Source organism: Thermobia domestica, chromosome 2 (genome assembly GCF_964235325.1).
Source record: "Thermobia domestica chromosome 2, izTheDome1.hap1.1, whole genome shotgun sequence".
Classification (NCBI taxonomy): Eukaryota; Metazoa; Arthropoda; class Insecta; order Zygentoma; family Lepismatidae; genus Thermobia; species Thermobia domestica.
In genome coordinates, this window is record NC_137455.1 from 56,113,640 (window position 1) to 56,129,389 (window position 15,750).

General features: G+C 31.0%; 1 protein-coding gene across 1 annotated transcript in view; it reads right to left on the minus strand.

The window, feature by feature from the left end:
* The window catches only part of LOC145672460 (fatty acid synthase-like), a 98,216-nt gene that overhangs the window by 19,167 nt on the left and 63,299 nt on the right, over positions 1-15,750 (minus strand). Inside the window, exons 23-29 of the mRNA XM_081741617.1 lie at positions 14,344-14,470; positions 12,309-12,485; positions 10,568-10,747; positions 7,567-7,765; positions 6,388-6,568; positions 3,677-3,822; positions 668-915 (exon numbers count right to left, since the gene is read on the minus strand). Of these exons, the coding sequence (XP_081597743.1) occupies positions 668-915; positions 3,677-3,822; positions 6,388-6,568; positions 7,567-7,765; positions 10,568-10,747; positions 12,309-12,485; positions 14,344-14,470 (1,258 nt within the window). The remainder of the gene's footprint in view (positions 1-667; positions 916-3,676; positions 3,823-6,387; positions 6,569-7,566; positions 7,766-10,567; positions 10,748-12,308; positions 12,486-14,343; positions 14,471-15,750) is intronic.

The following is a 15,750-nucleotide window of genomic DNA, read 5'->3' on the forward strand; positions in this document are numbered from 1 at the left end:
TTAAAGTTCATTTTTAATGTTTTCGGCAGCCTACAACTCCAAAAGGAAGCATTTGTGCTCCCAAGTTGGTCTATACTTTTCGTCTTATCTTGGTGTCAGGAATCATCACCCAAACGTTGTCGGTGTTGTTTCCAAATACCATGTATGTTTGAGTAACGAGGCTATTGGTGCCATAAATCATTTTATTTTTCAATATAAACTAAAAATAAAATCCAGAATGTGTTTCACAACTCTTTTTCAATTGAAAAACAAATAGCAGCGAACAATGAGTAGATGAACAGATAAATAAGAGATAAAGAATTTAACAATGAAACTTTTTAAAGGAAAAATCTCCCGGTGAAAAAAAGGAAAGAAAAAAGAGAAATAAAAGTGGAAAGAAAGAAAAATTGAAAATAAACAAAAAATAAAAAGAAAAGAAAAAATGAAAAAGTTACAGAAGCTCACCGGGGACAAAATAGAAAAGAAAAGAAAACATTCTTGTGTTAATTGTAACATGGACAGAGTTCCGCGCCAGTATAACCTTTATCCTTTTTGGAAAAGAAGAAAAAAAACAGGGCTACCTCATGCATTGCCAGATAAATTTCACAAAATTTCTAACATTACTCTTTAGGGAAAATATGGATTACTATCTAAACTATACCAAATGTTTTATAAACATAATGCATACCACTGCTAAATTGAAGATGGATCCAATTGGTCCAAGTTTGTTGGCTTCAGTTATTAGTTTCATAGTTCCTTCTATGGTAGTAACATCTGCGGTGGATATTACAACATCAGCTCCATCATCTTTCCATCTACGCATACACAGAATTTGGTAGCCATTTTTAATTCCAGTTCTTGATGTCAAAACTATTTTCTTTCCCCCTCTTACAATTAACCAGTCTGCTAATTCTAAACCAAGACCGCCAAGTCCTCCTGCAAAGGAAAATTGTATTAATTTCTTCAACTTTATCACTATCGAATTAATAGTATATATTCGATTATATTTAAGAAGATACGCCGAATGTATACCACTTATAAGTCAGCTAGAAAACATACATTCGATAAAGATTAAAAAAAAAAAAAAAAAAAAATATTTCTTTTAAGACAATTTCGTTATTGGCAGAAAAGCAGTATTTCACCTATATACTTTGTGAGGTTATTATGGAGGTAAACGTGAATAAATTGAATTTACCGTAAGGGCAACTTTATGGTAGTGACGCAAATAATTGAATGGGAGCATAACACTAAAGAATTAATTAGAAATGAAGGATATAGAGTACTGTTCAAAAATATGACTTCTTTGACACAGCAGAAACGTAAAAATCGATTAAATATAGGAATCCTCCAGACGATGTTAGAAAGATAATATTTCTAAAGTTAGTGTACCACCCCAGTTGTATGATTAAGTCAAAGTACACAAACCAAATGTTTCGGTTGTAGATGCTGTCAAGTTCTCAACTATAATAATTTAGGAATGTATTTGATTCTGTTATTTAAACCATTAGTCCTCATTTTATTGAAACATCATTTTAAATTTAGTAAAAATATTTAAACCTGTAGATATTAAAGAGGAAGATATATTTGTTAGCTATGATGTATGTTTATATTTACCGAAATGATTTTAAAAGACACATTATACTAAAGAAAGAATATTATTCACATGAAATTGTGAATTTATTTAAATTATCCCTACATTTGTTTGCTTCAAATACAAAGGAAGTTTCTATAAACGAACATATAGTATGGCAATGGGATGTTTTTTTTTTCACCTGTAATTAGAAGCTTTTATTTATTGAGTTTTGCAACCAGAAACCCTTGGAAACGTCTCAATTGAAGACAGAGAAAAGGTGAGGTATGTTGGTGATACGTGTGTAATTGAGCATAGCTGAAAACATGTTAAATGAATAGAGAACGGATGTTCAGCAAAGTGTCTATTCCTTAATATTAAAAATATGATCAAAAATAACATTTTAAAGTTTATATGGGGGGTTATAGTTTCAATTTAAGCCAATTTTATTTTGCCTATTTTGCCCATTCCTGCCTAAATTGCTTTAGTGTCTAATGTTGCCTATTCTATGCATTTTTTTTTTCAAAATAATACTTTACTGGGGAAAAATATATAATTCAGTATTTCAAGAAAGGATTCTGCCTCTTCCGAGATGAGTGCTGTTTGTAGTTATAAGATGTAAAATTTTTGACTACTAAGTGTATTGATAAAGTACTGTAAAACTTTGACTTGCTGTGTGTACTGACAAAGTGTATAAAATTTTGACTGTTATGTGTAGTGATAAAGTGCTGCAGAGAATGTATTTACCAAATATATATGCAATACATGTCAAGCTTCTTTTATATATATAGTAAAACAAAATGTTAAGAAAAAGGTATGTTTCTATATTCTTTGAACATAATCTGAGACTTGAATTTATTTTTTAGTTGTATTGATTATATATCTTCATTATTTCAAGTTACATTTTAGTGTCTATTCTTAAGGCCTTAACATCCGTCTCCACAATTTGAAGATTATTTTCTCTAATATTAAGTTAATATAGGGATAGAAAAGAGTAAGAAGATGGAAAGTTATCAATTTTAGATATACTTAAAGTCAAGGAAATTTGAAAATCAAATTCAAACTAGATACTGTACACACGACTAGAGCAAGAAAACGAAACGTTAATTAATGCAGAGCTACTCATTAATGTAGTCATAACACTCTCTTCGGTCATATATCAGTAAAACAGAAAAAAAAACAGGCTGATACGAGTAGCATTCAAAGTATGATAGATGAACAGAGAGAAGGATTACAACAAAATAGTATCTGGGAAATCGTGATAAAGGATATGTATAGGAAATAGTAACGTATTTCATGCAATTGAATCGTTGAGTTTAAAAACCAGTCATCTCCATCGAAACCAATTTGAGAGGCGAGACAATCAAAACTCAATAAGTCAATTTGTACCTGACATATAGGGCTACTTTCATTTTTGGACTGCCATATTCTACGGTCCAAAAATGAAAACAACCCTATATGTCAGATGTATATTGACTAATTTAGTTTTGTTTATCTCTCCTCTCAAATTAGTTTCGATAGAGATGACTGGTTTTCGAACTCAACGATTCAATTGTTCTATTCTAACCTGTTCTAATATTTAAAAAAAATTGTTTGGTGCCATTAATTGCTTTTGAATAGTAGAATTAGTTTAAATAGCTCGACGGAAATAGTTGTAGTTTTGCGAAACGTCAGCAAAATCAGTATAAAAGTAAATAAGATGAGAACAAAACACCAAAAGCATTTCCATCAATTAATGTTTAAATTGAGTTGAGTTTTTCGAAGATGACAGAATACAAGAACTTGAAGACGTAAGCAACAAAATAGTATTTGTGTTAGAATAAAAAAAAAAAAAAACTATTTTTTTTCTTACAGCATGAAAACAGTTAAAGGCATCATTTCGTATTTCAGTAATGAATCATTACAAGACCTTTCTTCTTTAAAATATAAATATATGCATTTAATCTAGGTGTATATTTATGATTTTTCTACAAGTTTACCATAATTATATTATCAACTATCAAATATCCTTAGTTTTTAACCAATTTGTTTTTAAAGTAGGAAATATAAAGCTAAGAAAACAATAATTACTTCTTTGTTTTAATTTTGAGTAAAGATGGAATGAAACTTCAATGTAAAATTACTTACCAATTATAATATGTGTTTTTTGTGAGTCGCAGTAGTACCTGGGAACTGCAAGAATTATTTTAGGCGTAGGTGTACAGATTTTTGTTGTTTCCTCATCACGCATTTTGAGAAGTACTTTTCCAATATGTTTCCCAGTAGACATGTATCTGTAATAGTAATAATCTATCTATAACACAAAATAATCTCAGTCTATGAATAATTCTAATTCCTAATAGTTAACCATCGTCGTTCCGTTACGTTCGCTACTTTCCAACCTGCTTGCCTTTATTTAAAAATAGATAGTGATTATGTTGAACATGTTCATTAAGACATGCTGTTTTGCTGTTCATTAAGACAAGGACAGTATTAAATGTAAATAAGGTTGTAATTATTACTTAAATAAAATTTATAAGTATTTATTCTACGAGGTGTGATCAAAAAAATACGGTGAATACATGGAATTTGATTTAATATCCTTCAAAGTACTGTCCTTGGCTAACAATGGACTTATACCATTGTTGAATCCATGACTGGAAGCATTTCTGGAAGGCTTCTTTTGGAAGGGCATTCAATTGTTCTGTCGTGGCCCTCTCAATATCAGGAATGGTGTCAAAACGTTTTCTTTTAAGCACGGTTTTAATTTTTGGGAAGAGTCAGAAGTCGCATGGTGCTATATCTGGAGAGCACAGCGAATGTGATAAGATAGGAATATTTTTTTCGGCCCAAAACTCGCGGATGAAAAGCAAGATCTGGCACGGCGCGTTTTCATGGTTAAGAAGGAAGCCATTAGCCATTTAATAGGCGGTTAAAATGATTTTCACGGATCCATACAAGACGTTTAGTTCTTCGGAAAGCTTTTAAATGGTCATTCGGTTGTTTGAATAACTCATTTGTTCCACTTTTTGCATGTTTTCATTTGTTTTTTACGTCGAAGAACGTCTAGATCGTTGCTTGTTTTCAACCGACTCTTTGCCGCTTTTGAATCGCTCATACTAGTACTTGTAAACAGTCTTTAATGACACTACTTTATCGTCATACACTGATTCTGACGTTTCGTGAGCTGCTTTGGTACTTTTTTCTTAAGCTTAGAACAAAACTTAATTTTGTTGCGCGACAGACACTCTTAACACGTCCTCACTCTTCTGCCTCTGGAAGCCAGCTCGTTCAAACTTGACACTGACTGTACCAAAGGTTTAGGCTGCCGGGCTTATTAGTTGAAATGGATACAACATCACTAGATGGCACTGTGCAACTACATTCATCGTACTTTTTGATCATATCTTATATGTCAAGCACAATATAGTTTGTTAAGCAACATAATCACAGTATATAAACTACAAAAGTAGAAACAAGCAACCTTTTACTTTTAGGGTAATACAATATTTAACAAGCTTTCTCACCAACCAGCATGAGGCATACTACAATTTACAGGCTATAATCATATTTAAATTTGACTTTTGAACATTAATATTTGTGTGGTCACAACTTACTTGATAAACAAGAATTTTAGAAATAATCCAAAAAATGAATCAAAAATTGTGATCTTGGCGAAGAATTTTAGGAATTATAAAAAAAAAAATACATAAAAAATTGCGATCTTGGCCAATAATTAGTTTTTGGATCAAGGACCACAAAGGTTTTAAATGGCGGCCCCTAATTTTTTTTTTTTTTTTTTTTTGTACGGAATAAGGATATCATATGGGTTTGGCCACACTAATATGTAGGTCTCCAGATATAAGGCCTACAAAAAATTTTTGATTGAAATATATTGGATCTTTCGATAAAAAAAAGTTAAATATAAACAATTAGAACTTTAAAACAATCTTAATTTTAACCTATAGCATTCACCAAGTTGAATGGTTAGTGTAATAATAATAATAATAATAATAATAATAATAATAATAATAATAATAATAATAATAATAATAATAATAATAATAATATAAAAATATTTGGTGTTAATTTGACAAGGAATTATTAATCCGATATTATTTTACTTTATTTCATCATTATGTTTCTGAAAATAATAAATAAAAGAAAAACCTTTTGGCCATACCCCCAATTTGCATATATAAATACAACATAAACAGTGTTTCAACATATTACTATTCAACCAATACTTCGTTTTCTATACTTATTTCCAGCTTCACAAATATTTCCTGAGTAAAAGTAATGATATATCTTTTTATACTTATTAATTCTCTTTTATATGCTAGGGCGCTGACAAAGTCTCTGAATTAAACTCTTATTTATCACGGCTGATTTAATATACTATCCTATATCCATTGCCATTTTAAATGCAGAAGATCTGTAATTATAAATTTTGGTGAAAATATATTAACTAGATGTTAAGTTATTTTTGAAGCACATGCAAAATCTGGTTATTAGTATATATACTCCAGAGAAAAATGTATTGGTAAGATAGCTGTACGATTATATTTGTACCTCAGAGGATAGCTCTATTAAGTCACTTTTATCGAACTTTAGCCAGTATAGCAGTTTTCTTACTTTCTTTCTTTTTCTTTTTTTCTTTTTTCTTTCTTTTTTTCCCAGCGGTAAAGTTAGTATTTCTAACGTGCCAATTTTGTTCATTTCAAGTCTAATCAAGTTCTAGACAGACCCAAAGTTAGTTGAGTACTGATGTAAATTTAAATCAGAAATAACCAACTTAATTCAAATCAAAAAGTGACTTGTATATTTTACCACTAAGATACAGATTCTCAAGTACTCGCCTGAATGCATCTTCAATCTGATCATAGTTGAATACTGTACGAGCAAGCGGTCGGACTGCTCCAGACTTGATACCTTCTTTGACCAACCGATGAAGCTCTTCCTTTAATTTATTGTCTTCTTGTTGTAATACATCCAGCATTACCCCATGGAAACTGCAATCCTTCAGGAAGACCCTTAAACCTACATAACAAGAAATATAGGATATATCAAAATATTAAAAAGTATCTTTTTTATAGTTTAACGTCCTAAGTTAGTTTATGTTCTGAGTAAGATGGTGATTATGATAATAAACAAATTGGTGGAATAAAGATAGTAGGAGGAAAAGGGAGAACCTAAGAAAATGCACGCACACGGTGTTTGTGCACTACAAAGCCCACTTGGCTCGAGCTGTATCGAACAAGGGACTCCAAACACTGGCGGTGACCGGTCGATCACTGAGGCTCCACGACCCATAAAAAGTCTTAAAATTTTCTAATGACATCCGTTCCGCTTCACTGTAACAAGACAGTTCATTATTATTCTCTTATTATTATTGACTTAACAGGATATAAAATACATTTTCGTGACTTGAAAATGCATCTCTGTATTATTAGGAAAATTGTATTCAAAGTACTGTACCATAAAATAATAAAGTAAAAATCTATCCATACATGTATTCTCCTACAAACAGATGGAGGACCCACACGTGTATTCCCCTTTTGTAGAAATCCCTGTATCGTGGTGACCGCTATTCTCCCATTTGTACGTCATTGGATTTTTTGGGTGCGACTTTCTAATTCGACAACAATATCTTTCTGCGTTCGTGAGACATTTGGTATTATATCAGCGTCGTCGCCACTTTTTCAATGCTTCTCATGTGAAAATGGTGACATTTTTCGTCTATGTTCAATAGAGATTTTGAGCTTACTTTCATGTCTACTATCATCTCTTCCAGTTTATCGGTATATTATCTCACCACCCGGCACAAGAGAGCAGATTAAAGGTGTAATGTTAGAAATGAACCAGTGATATAGGTGAAAACTTTGATCCTAGAAAGAAAACATTAAAGTTAATTATACTTCGATAGGTAATGAACTCACATCTAAGTCCTTGGATTTAATGACTCAATTTCTCAATTGTAAGACTTACGTCCCTTTGATACATAAAATGATGATACATAAGCAGAATAATATACTCACCTAAAGTATTGTCATTCGCCATATCAAATTTGCCAATTTCTATGAATCTACCATGTTTTGCCAAGCATCTCACTGAGGCATGCAGTTTCTCCATAGCTAAGGAATTGAGCACTAAATCGACTCCTCTGTAATTTGTGGCTTCTTTCACAGCATTTTCGAATGTAGTGTCTCGAGAATTAAATATATGACTATCTTTTAGCTGTAACAAAAAAAAAAAAAAAAAAAAAAAGTAGTAAATGAACCTATTTTGTATAATGCAGATTCTTACACTTTCAAAAATTTACGAAGCAAAGCAAACATGAGAATCTCAAATAAAATATACATTTTTCTTCTAAGGTATATTTTTCTACTGTTAAAGATGGGAATGTGTATGTATAAGAATATTATGAATAATATATCATTTAAAACTTTTATGCGTGGGTTAAAATGTAAACTTATAAAACGAATTTAACAAACTACTTTAAAATTTAATACTTTATATTTTCATAATTACCTTTAATTTCTCTTAAACTAAGAGTAAGAAAAAGTGTTCTTATTTCTACAGATCTTTACCATTCTTTAAAATTTTAAAGCATAGATTAAATTATATCTTAAATTTCTCATAAATAATTGTTTGTTTTTACAGTATGGTCATGTATAATTTATATATTCCTTATACAGTTCAACCTCGTTTATCCAGATCAGATTTGTAGACATTTTTTTAAATTTTAATGTTCCAAATGTAACTATAGTACGCCAAACATTCGCTTTTTATTTTGATTAAATGTACAGTTCCTGCATAGATTGTACAATAAATTATGGTAATACTGTACATAAAATGCTTTTTATGGAGTTTAAGAAAGCTTGAAACAAAAGAAGTGGACCAATTCTTTGTTAAGGAAGATGAGAAAAGGTATCGTAATGAACAGTAAGTCTGCTTATTTAAGAATTTGTTTTGCTTATTACCTATATCACCCGGATTTTCGATTTTCCGGATTGCCTTTGGTCCAAGTTAGTCCGGATAAACGAGGTTGTACAGTACTTGTAAATGGACTGACTGGTCACATCTTCTTCTTCTTCTGGGATGAAAATTGACAATTGTTATTCTTAACTCTTAGGTACTCATTAAGAAAGTATTTCGTAAATTTCATTCCCTAATGGGCTAGACAAAGGGACCCAAGCAACAATATTAGATCTTCTCATTTATACTTTCTAGGAGGCGTATATTTTGGTGCAGTTATTCGCAAGGAGATTATTAGGAGATATAAGCATAAACCAGTGGCGGATCTAGCCCGGGGCCGGGGGAGGACCCTCCCAGTTTTTCGAGTGACAAAAATAATTGAACCTATTATTTATATATTTTTGAAAGTTTATGGTAAACTAATGATATACCTTCATAGTCAGGGTTATGGATGCCCCCCAGTTTTTACCTTCTAGATTCGCCACTGGCATAAACATGTTGTATGGCAATCTTCAAGGAAGTTAATAGTGACATATCTATAAAGTGAAAATGATTATCTTATTTTCCAGATAGCCGGCAGGACAAGGTGAAATTAGATAAAATTTTACCTAATAGCTATTTTTAGCTCCTATAGGTTCTTAATAAGAAAAAGACTAAAAACTTATCTTCTAAGTAATTTAGAAAATAACTAAAAAATAAAATAGTAATAATATTTCATATTCTCTCATGCACGATCTTGTTACATATTTATTCCTGGATTTGTTTTATTTATTTTTTTTAGGGAGGGCGTAATTGAAAATAGATGGTCGTGAAGAAGTATTAAGAAAAAATGGATAACAAAATTTAAGAAATTATTGAAAAAATTAGATCTTAACAGTGAAAGTGCTAATTCTTGAATTTTGTTAAAAGAAAGATAACATTTAATTAATTTGTAAACCAAGTAATGCTTAAATAAAGCTTGTCTGCATGTGGATATGAAAATTTCCAAAAAGAAACAATAACAGGATTCAATAGATAATAAATTAGGAATTTAGAGGTTGAGAGTGTATTTAAATTGTATACATCACATGGAAGTACCAAATTAAACATAATTCAACTAATAATACCGATTTAATGTTTCTATGCTGTTAACTAAGAAATTCTATGAAGAATTGGGAACAAGTCTTAATATTACTGTTATAGTAAGCAAGAGTAGTAAAATTAGTCATAAGAAATTCATATTTTCGAAATCTTAAATAGTTGTTTTTTTTAAAATGTTTTAAAGAAATGAGTGAAATAGGGTTTTTAAAAAATACTGTGCTAAGCTACTACCTTGCTTTCTATTGAGTACTACGATAATTATATATATATATACTGTATATCTATATCTATCTATAGATACATAGATAGATAGATATAGATATGGATTATATATGGATATTTAATAGTATAATATATTATCAACCTTAAATGGAATTCCAATAATGGAATACCTTTATATATATTCTATAAATGCGAAATATCTTTACTATCTAAATATCTATCAGCTAATACTACTAAGCGAAATAGCTATCAGCTTAGTAAACCTAAATAATATCATATGAGCTGAACAGAGTTTCAATCTACAAGGGTAATCACAGGCTTCTTTAACTAGAATACTTCATAAATTTTATTTAAAACAGATAGCACGCTAATAATTTTATTTTATGTCAGCAAGAACTCATGAAATGTTATATTTTAAAATCTCAAAAGATGAATGACGCAGAGTTACATATAGTTTGAAGTTAATATGTATTTAATAATTTAAAGAGTACTTTATCATTATTTTTTTTAAATCAGTAACAAAATACGTTTATCAGACTACTTACAATATAAATTTCAACACCAGCGTTTAAAATTATAATCAATAAGTTAAAATAAGAACTTATCAAAGAAAAACTACGTCTAGAAATAAATAAATAAATAAAAAGCAAAATTGAGCATATTCATATTTAGTAAAATTTTAAACCCAGGTAAAAATTGAATTCTTGTTTTTAATTTTTAACTTCTCAATGAAATTAAGTTTTACAAGGTTGCTCTTACTTGTGGAAATGCTTTTTTAAGGAATTCTCTCTTTTCTGGAGTACCCACTGTAGTATAAACCGTGCAACCCATATGTAGGGCAACAGAAATGGCTGCCTGGCCCACACCACCGCTTCCAGAGTGAATTAAGATCGATTCTCCTGGTTGCATTTGGCCTCGGATTATAAGACCATAGTAAACCTAGAAATCGAACAATATATAATTAAAATAATTTTACAATTACTGCAATGCAGAATTTGAGACCAAATCCTAAAACTTTAAACCAAAGTCACACTAGGTAATCAATATACTATTCAAAATTCCTAATCTATGTCCATGGATTGACTGAATTTTGTAATAATATTTCTCATATTAAGACATGTCTTAGTTTTATAAATCAGTACTTTAGGTTCAGTAAGGTAAGTATATATATACTGTATATATATATATATATACTTACCTCACTAAACCTAAGGTAATATATATATCTATAAATTTTAAAAAGAAGTAAAAAAGAAAAATAGAAAGAAAGTAAATCCTTCAAATGAAAAATAGAAAAGTAAGAAGTTATTCACATACAAGAAAACAACGTTTCGATCGTTAGTTATTACCATGATCTATCTATACGAACATAACAACAAACATGAAAAGTGCCAAGAAAGCATAGTTATAGAGAGCTAAATGTTGAAATAGTAGAAATCAATTTTAGTTATTTATTTACAGATTTCTCCGCTTTATTTTGTATTCTCGAGTTTCAGAATTGAGTCTGTATGAAAACTTATTTTCAGTTTCAAAACTAAGCCTCCTTTGGCCTAATACTCTCGAATGAATTTTTGAGTTTCCTTGCTAACTTTTTTTTTTATAAAGATAGCAAGTGTTTCCATTTTTGATGCAAAAGACCGGGTTCGATTCTTGAGATTTGGGTGCTTGGTGTACATAGGTTTGGATTCAACGTTAAGTTGCAGATCCACACATCATGTAACCTCGGTAATAAAAGGGGCCATTAAATTTCATAAAACCATACACTGAACATAAAATGTATTTTGTTTCAATGAATATTCATTATAATAGTTAAAGAAAGAAAAAATAAAAAGGTAAACACTATTTACCGTAAATAGCAATAATTTAAAGAGTACGTTAAAAAGAAACAAATTTCGATAAAATAGTCTAAAATTATTGAAAGCGAATATTTCACATTGGTTGCCCATCTTCTGCAGTACATGAGAAGCCCTAAATTCTTTTGACATATCTCTCTTCAATATACATATTAAACTTATTCACTGGTTTTGAAATAAACTTATCATTCTTCCCCATGAAAATGTCGTTCTTATAAAAATTATGTACTTTCTAAAGTCTCATCTTTGGTACTTAAATGTTTTAAATGTTTCAATTAAAATGTTCTGAACCCACTAGAATTTCAATGACGCATTTTGCATCATTACAGTTTCTTGCGGGCACTCCTGTACGTATATTAATGCAAATGTTGTAAAGTTTCGTAATGTGTTGAGAATATTGGTAAACAAATAAACAAACAAACATTAAGTTGTTAGTGAATTTTAAATGTGGTATGCTAAATTTGTATTAGTGAGTTTTAAATTTGTATTTACTATGCTTTTTTTTTTTTTTTTAGATTATTATAATTTTAAACTACAACGCTATAAAAGTTTTAACATCCAAGCGAAAAATATAGAAAACATAGTATAGAGAAAGTATAGAGTGTTAGAATATTATTGGGTTTATAAAGACAAGTAGAGATACTCACGGTTAAGTATACTGCTGATACTGTTGCTGCTTCTTCTAAACTCCAGTGAGCTGGAATTTCCCAAAGAAAATCCTTTTCTGCGTCCACCTGTGTAGCTAACCCACGGAAAGTCAGCAATCCCATGATTCGTCTTCCTCGAGGATCTCTTCCGGAAAATTCGAATCCTAGATGGCAATCCTGGTGACAAATTGACGTCTATTAGACCCGTATTCTACTCACAATTTACAAAATACTACATGTCCAGTAAGGAGGAAGGATAGAGTAGTTATTTTTATTAAAGTAAAGTTTGGAGCAAAAAATAATTAATCTTTAGTTGTTCTGTACGACTACGTTTTGTATTTAGTTTATAGTATTATCTGCAAAGTGTATGTATTTTTTTTATTGTGAAAATTACAACACGATAAAGGAATGATGGGGTTGCGTCAAATTTACAGGATTTGTACGGCAGAATACTACATAAGAACGATTACAATTCAAGCAGGTACCATATACGAGCCATCAGTTCCAATTTTTAGTGCTCACTGCTCAGTCAGGTACAGCTGAGGGCAGTTTAGTCACCATTCAGGTAGTCAGGTAGCGGAACGTGATCAAGGCAACAGGAAACGTTTGGAAAAGTATCACTATGCTTTGTCGAAGTCAAAGTGTGTCGTATAAACAGAAATTGGGTTCGAATGGAACTGGACTATATGGTTTGTCTTAGGGAAGCGGATTTGTTGTGATGAGAAATTGGTGCGGGTACAGGGCATGTCCTCACGACGATGATACATAAATTCAAGAAGTGTTAGAAGAGAACGCAGCAACAATCGAGTAGTGGAATGTAATTGTACCGCTGGATGGTAGACATCTTGTCCGAGATAGACCACAGAGCTACAATCTTAGCTAAATGTTGGAGCACAATACCGGCTATGAACTTGTCTGTGTCAACAAAGTCTGCTGAACATTGAGGTAGCAGCATCCATACCATTGTGTCGACTTCCATACACACAGGACTACAATCAGGCTACGATAGGTTCAGGAAAACCATAGCTGACCTGCAGATTGGCAAACAGTCATGTATTCGGACAAGTTTCGCTTCAATCTGTCATACGGTAATTGCCACATATGCGTTAGACGTGGAATCGTGGTGAACACAATCTGTCAGTGTGCATTGCGCCTTAAATGCCGAATGACAGGTGTAATAATGTGATGTGCAATTTATTCACGATTTCCGCTAATAGCATTGAGGACAATCTCACAAGTGATCACTTCATCAAGAATATTCTTGAAGCTGTTATTATATTTTCTTTCAGATACTTTAATACGCCGTACTTCAGTAGGACAATGCCTAATCATATTTATCCCGTAATGTACAAGCTTTCTTTGAGAAACCGTTACATGAATGGTCGCCTATCGGAGACATGTAGAATATTGTTTGCTCGACATCTTGTTTATTATGGTCCTTCAGTAGACTGTACTTGCTGGCTTGCATACAAGCAGCATGATAGGCAATTCCTGAGAAACACAATCTATACCTGTTTGATTCAACGTCACGACGTATAGGAGTTATGAAGTTACGTTAACAAATGGAAGTTACGTGTCATAAGAATTTATCAAGGTTAAAAGTGTCGTACAGTTTTGAAATTTTAGTAATTTCCGTATAGCTGTGTAACTAATGTATACTGCAAAAATGCATTCTAACAAATATAAATTTTAGATACAAATTTCTATATGAAGTCATATAATAATAATAATAATAATAATAATAATAATAATAATAATAATAATAATAATAATAATAATAATAATAATAATAATAATAATAATAATAATAAATTTGAATAGATGAACTGATAATCGAGGTTAGTTTCAAATTGAAAACTAAGAAGGTTAAACGTGAAAGAACTTAGAAGAAAACAATATTTAGATGATGATAATGATCTCTTATTAAAAAATTAATTTGTTTTGGTTTCTCTGTAGACGAGAAATAAGTTTAATGTAAATAATCGGAAAATTAAAATATAAAGGAGTATATCAATTTAAGTGTTCCAATACATACGTTATGTACACGATTGAGCTTGAATCCAATATCTTCAGGTGAAAGCCTTCCAGAAGCGACCATAACATCTCGGAAATTCAGTGCAGAGTAATAGACTTCGCAACGCTGGATCTTATCAGATATAGAACTGTCAATGGTAGAATATTTGCAATTAATAACACTAGAACATACTTTAAATTACAAGATTTTAAAATAATGCAAGTTACCAATACTGCAGATGTCTCACAGAATTATTAATAACAGGACTAATAAATTAAAATTAAACTCCTCTGATGAGCTACTTCGATTAGAGCATCATCATTTAACTATACATTGTAGCACACAAACATGTTTCAGATTCACCACCATCATCATCGCTACCACCACCACTTTGTCCATAATCTGTACAGTTTTTCTTTCACTTGATCAACATTGAATCTATTTCTAGTATCTGTCCACACAGTTTTTTTTATATATATATATTCTCTCACATTTAGCAGTTGGAAGTAATGGGGAAAAATGTAAGAGGCAATTATTTTGTAGGTTTTGAAGTTTGTAGAACATTCCTTCAAAATAAGTCTATTTTTCTTTTATCATCCGATGCAACTTTAAATTTTCAAATTACACTATTTCCTTAACAAAACAATATTCTTCACACATTCGTTCATGTGAAGATTATCAATTTTTAACAAGAATTATTTTTAAGCCATGAAAGGAAGACAAAACGAGTCAGGGTTACTTACAAAGAAGGACATTAATTTTGATCCTTTGAGGCCAGTCCGTCCAGCCGGACGTCTAACAACCCTAGCTTAAACTCACCAACCGGTGAGTGCATTGAAATTGGGAGATGGGAGGGGAAACACACCGTCAGTCTCATCACTCTTTTTCTTACGAAGTTCGTTGTAACTTTCTTGCAGATAGTTTTCCAACTGTTCTCACTACGCTGAGCGAATGCTACACTACTAGCATCATCTAGTTATCTCCAATAGCCACCCATCTATGTGATAGTTATTGGAGATAATATTAGGCCCAATTTACCTTTTGACCTGTAGCACCACAACTACCATACCATCACATACGATATTGGAAACATGTTATGAAATTTTGCCAGACATTTGGAGACCCAGTGCTTCATATTATGAAAGCATCGGCGAATCCTTCACTTAATTCCCAACAACCTTCTCTTTCAATTGTTTCACTGTAATAGTCTTTATCCGACTCACCTGTTTATTTTACATAGTCATATTATATTGGGTTAGTGTGAGCCAAATGTTCTAAGGCCAAAAATAAATAAATAAATAAATAAGTTAAAAAAAACATTTATATATATTCAGGATTTTATTCTAAATAAAGATTGGTTCTGTTCAAATTTCCAGGATTAACTTTACATGAATTAATATCGAGTAGATAATGTTACATTTTGCACTT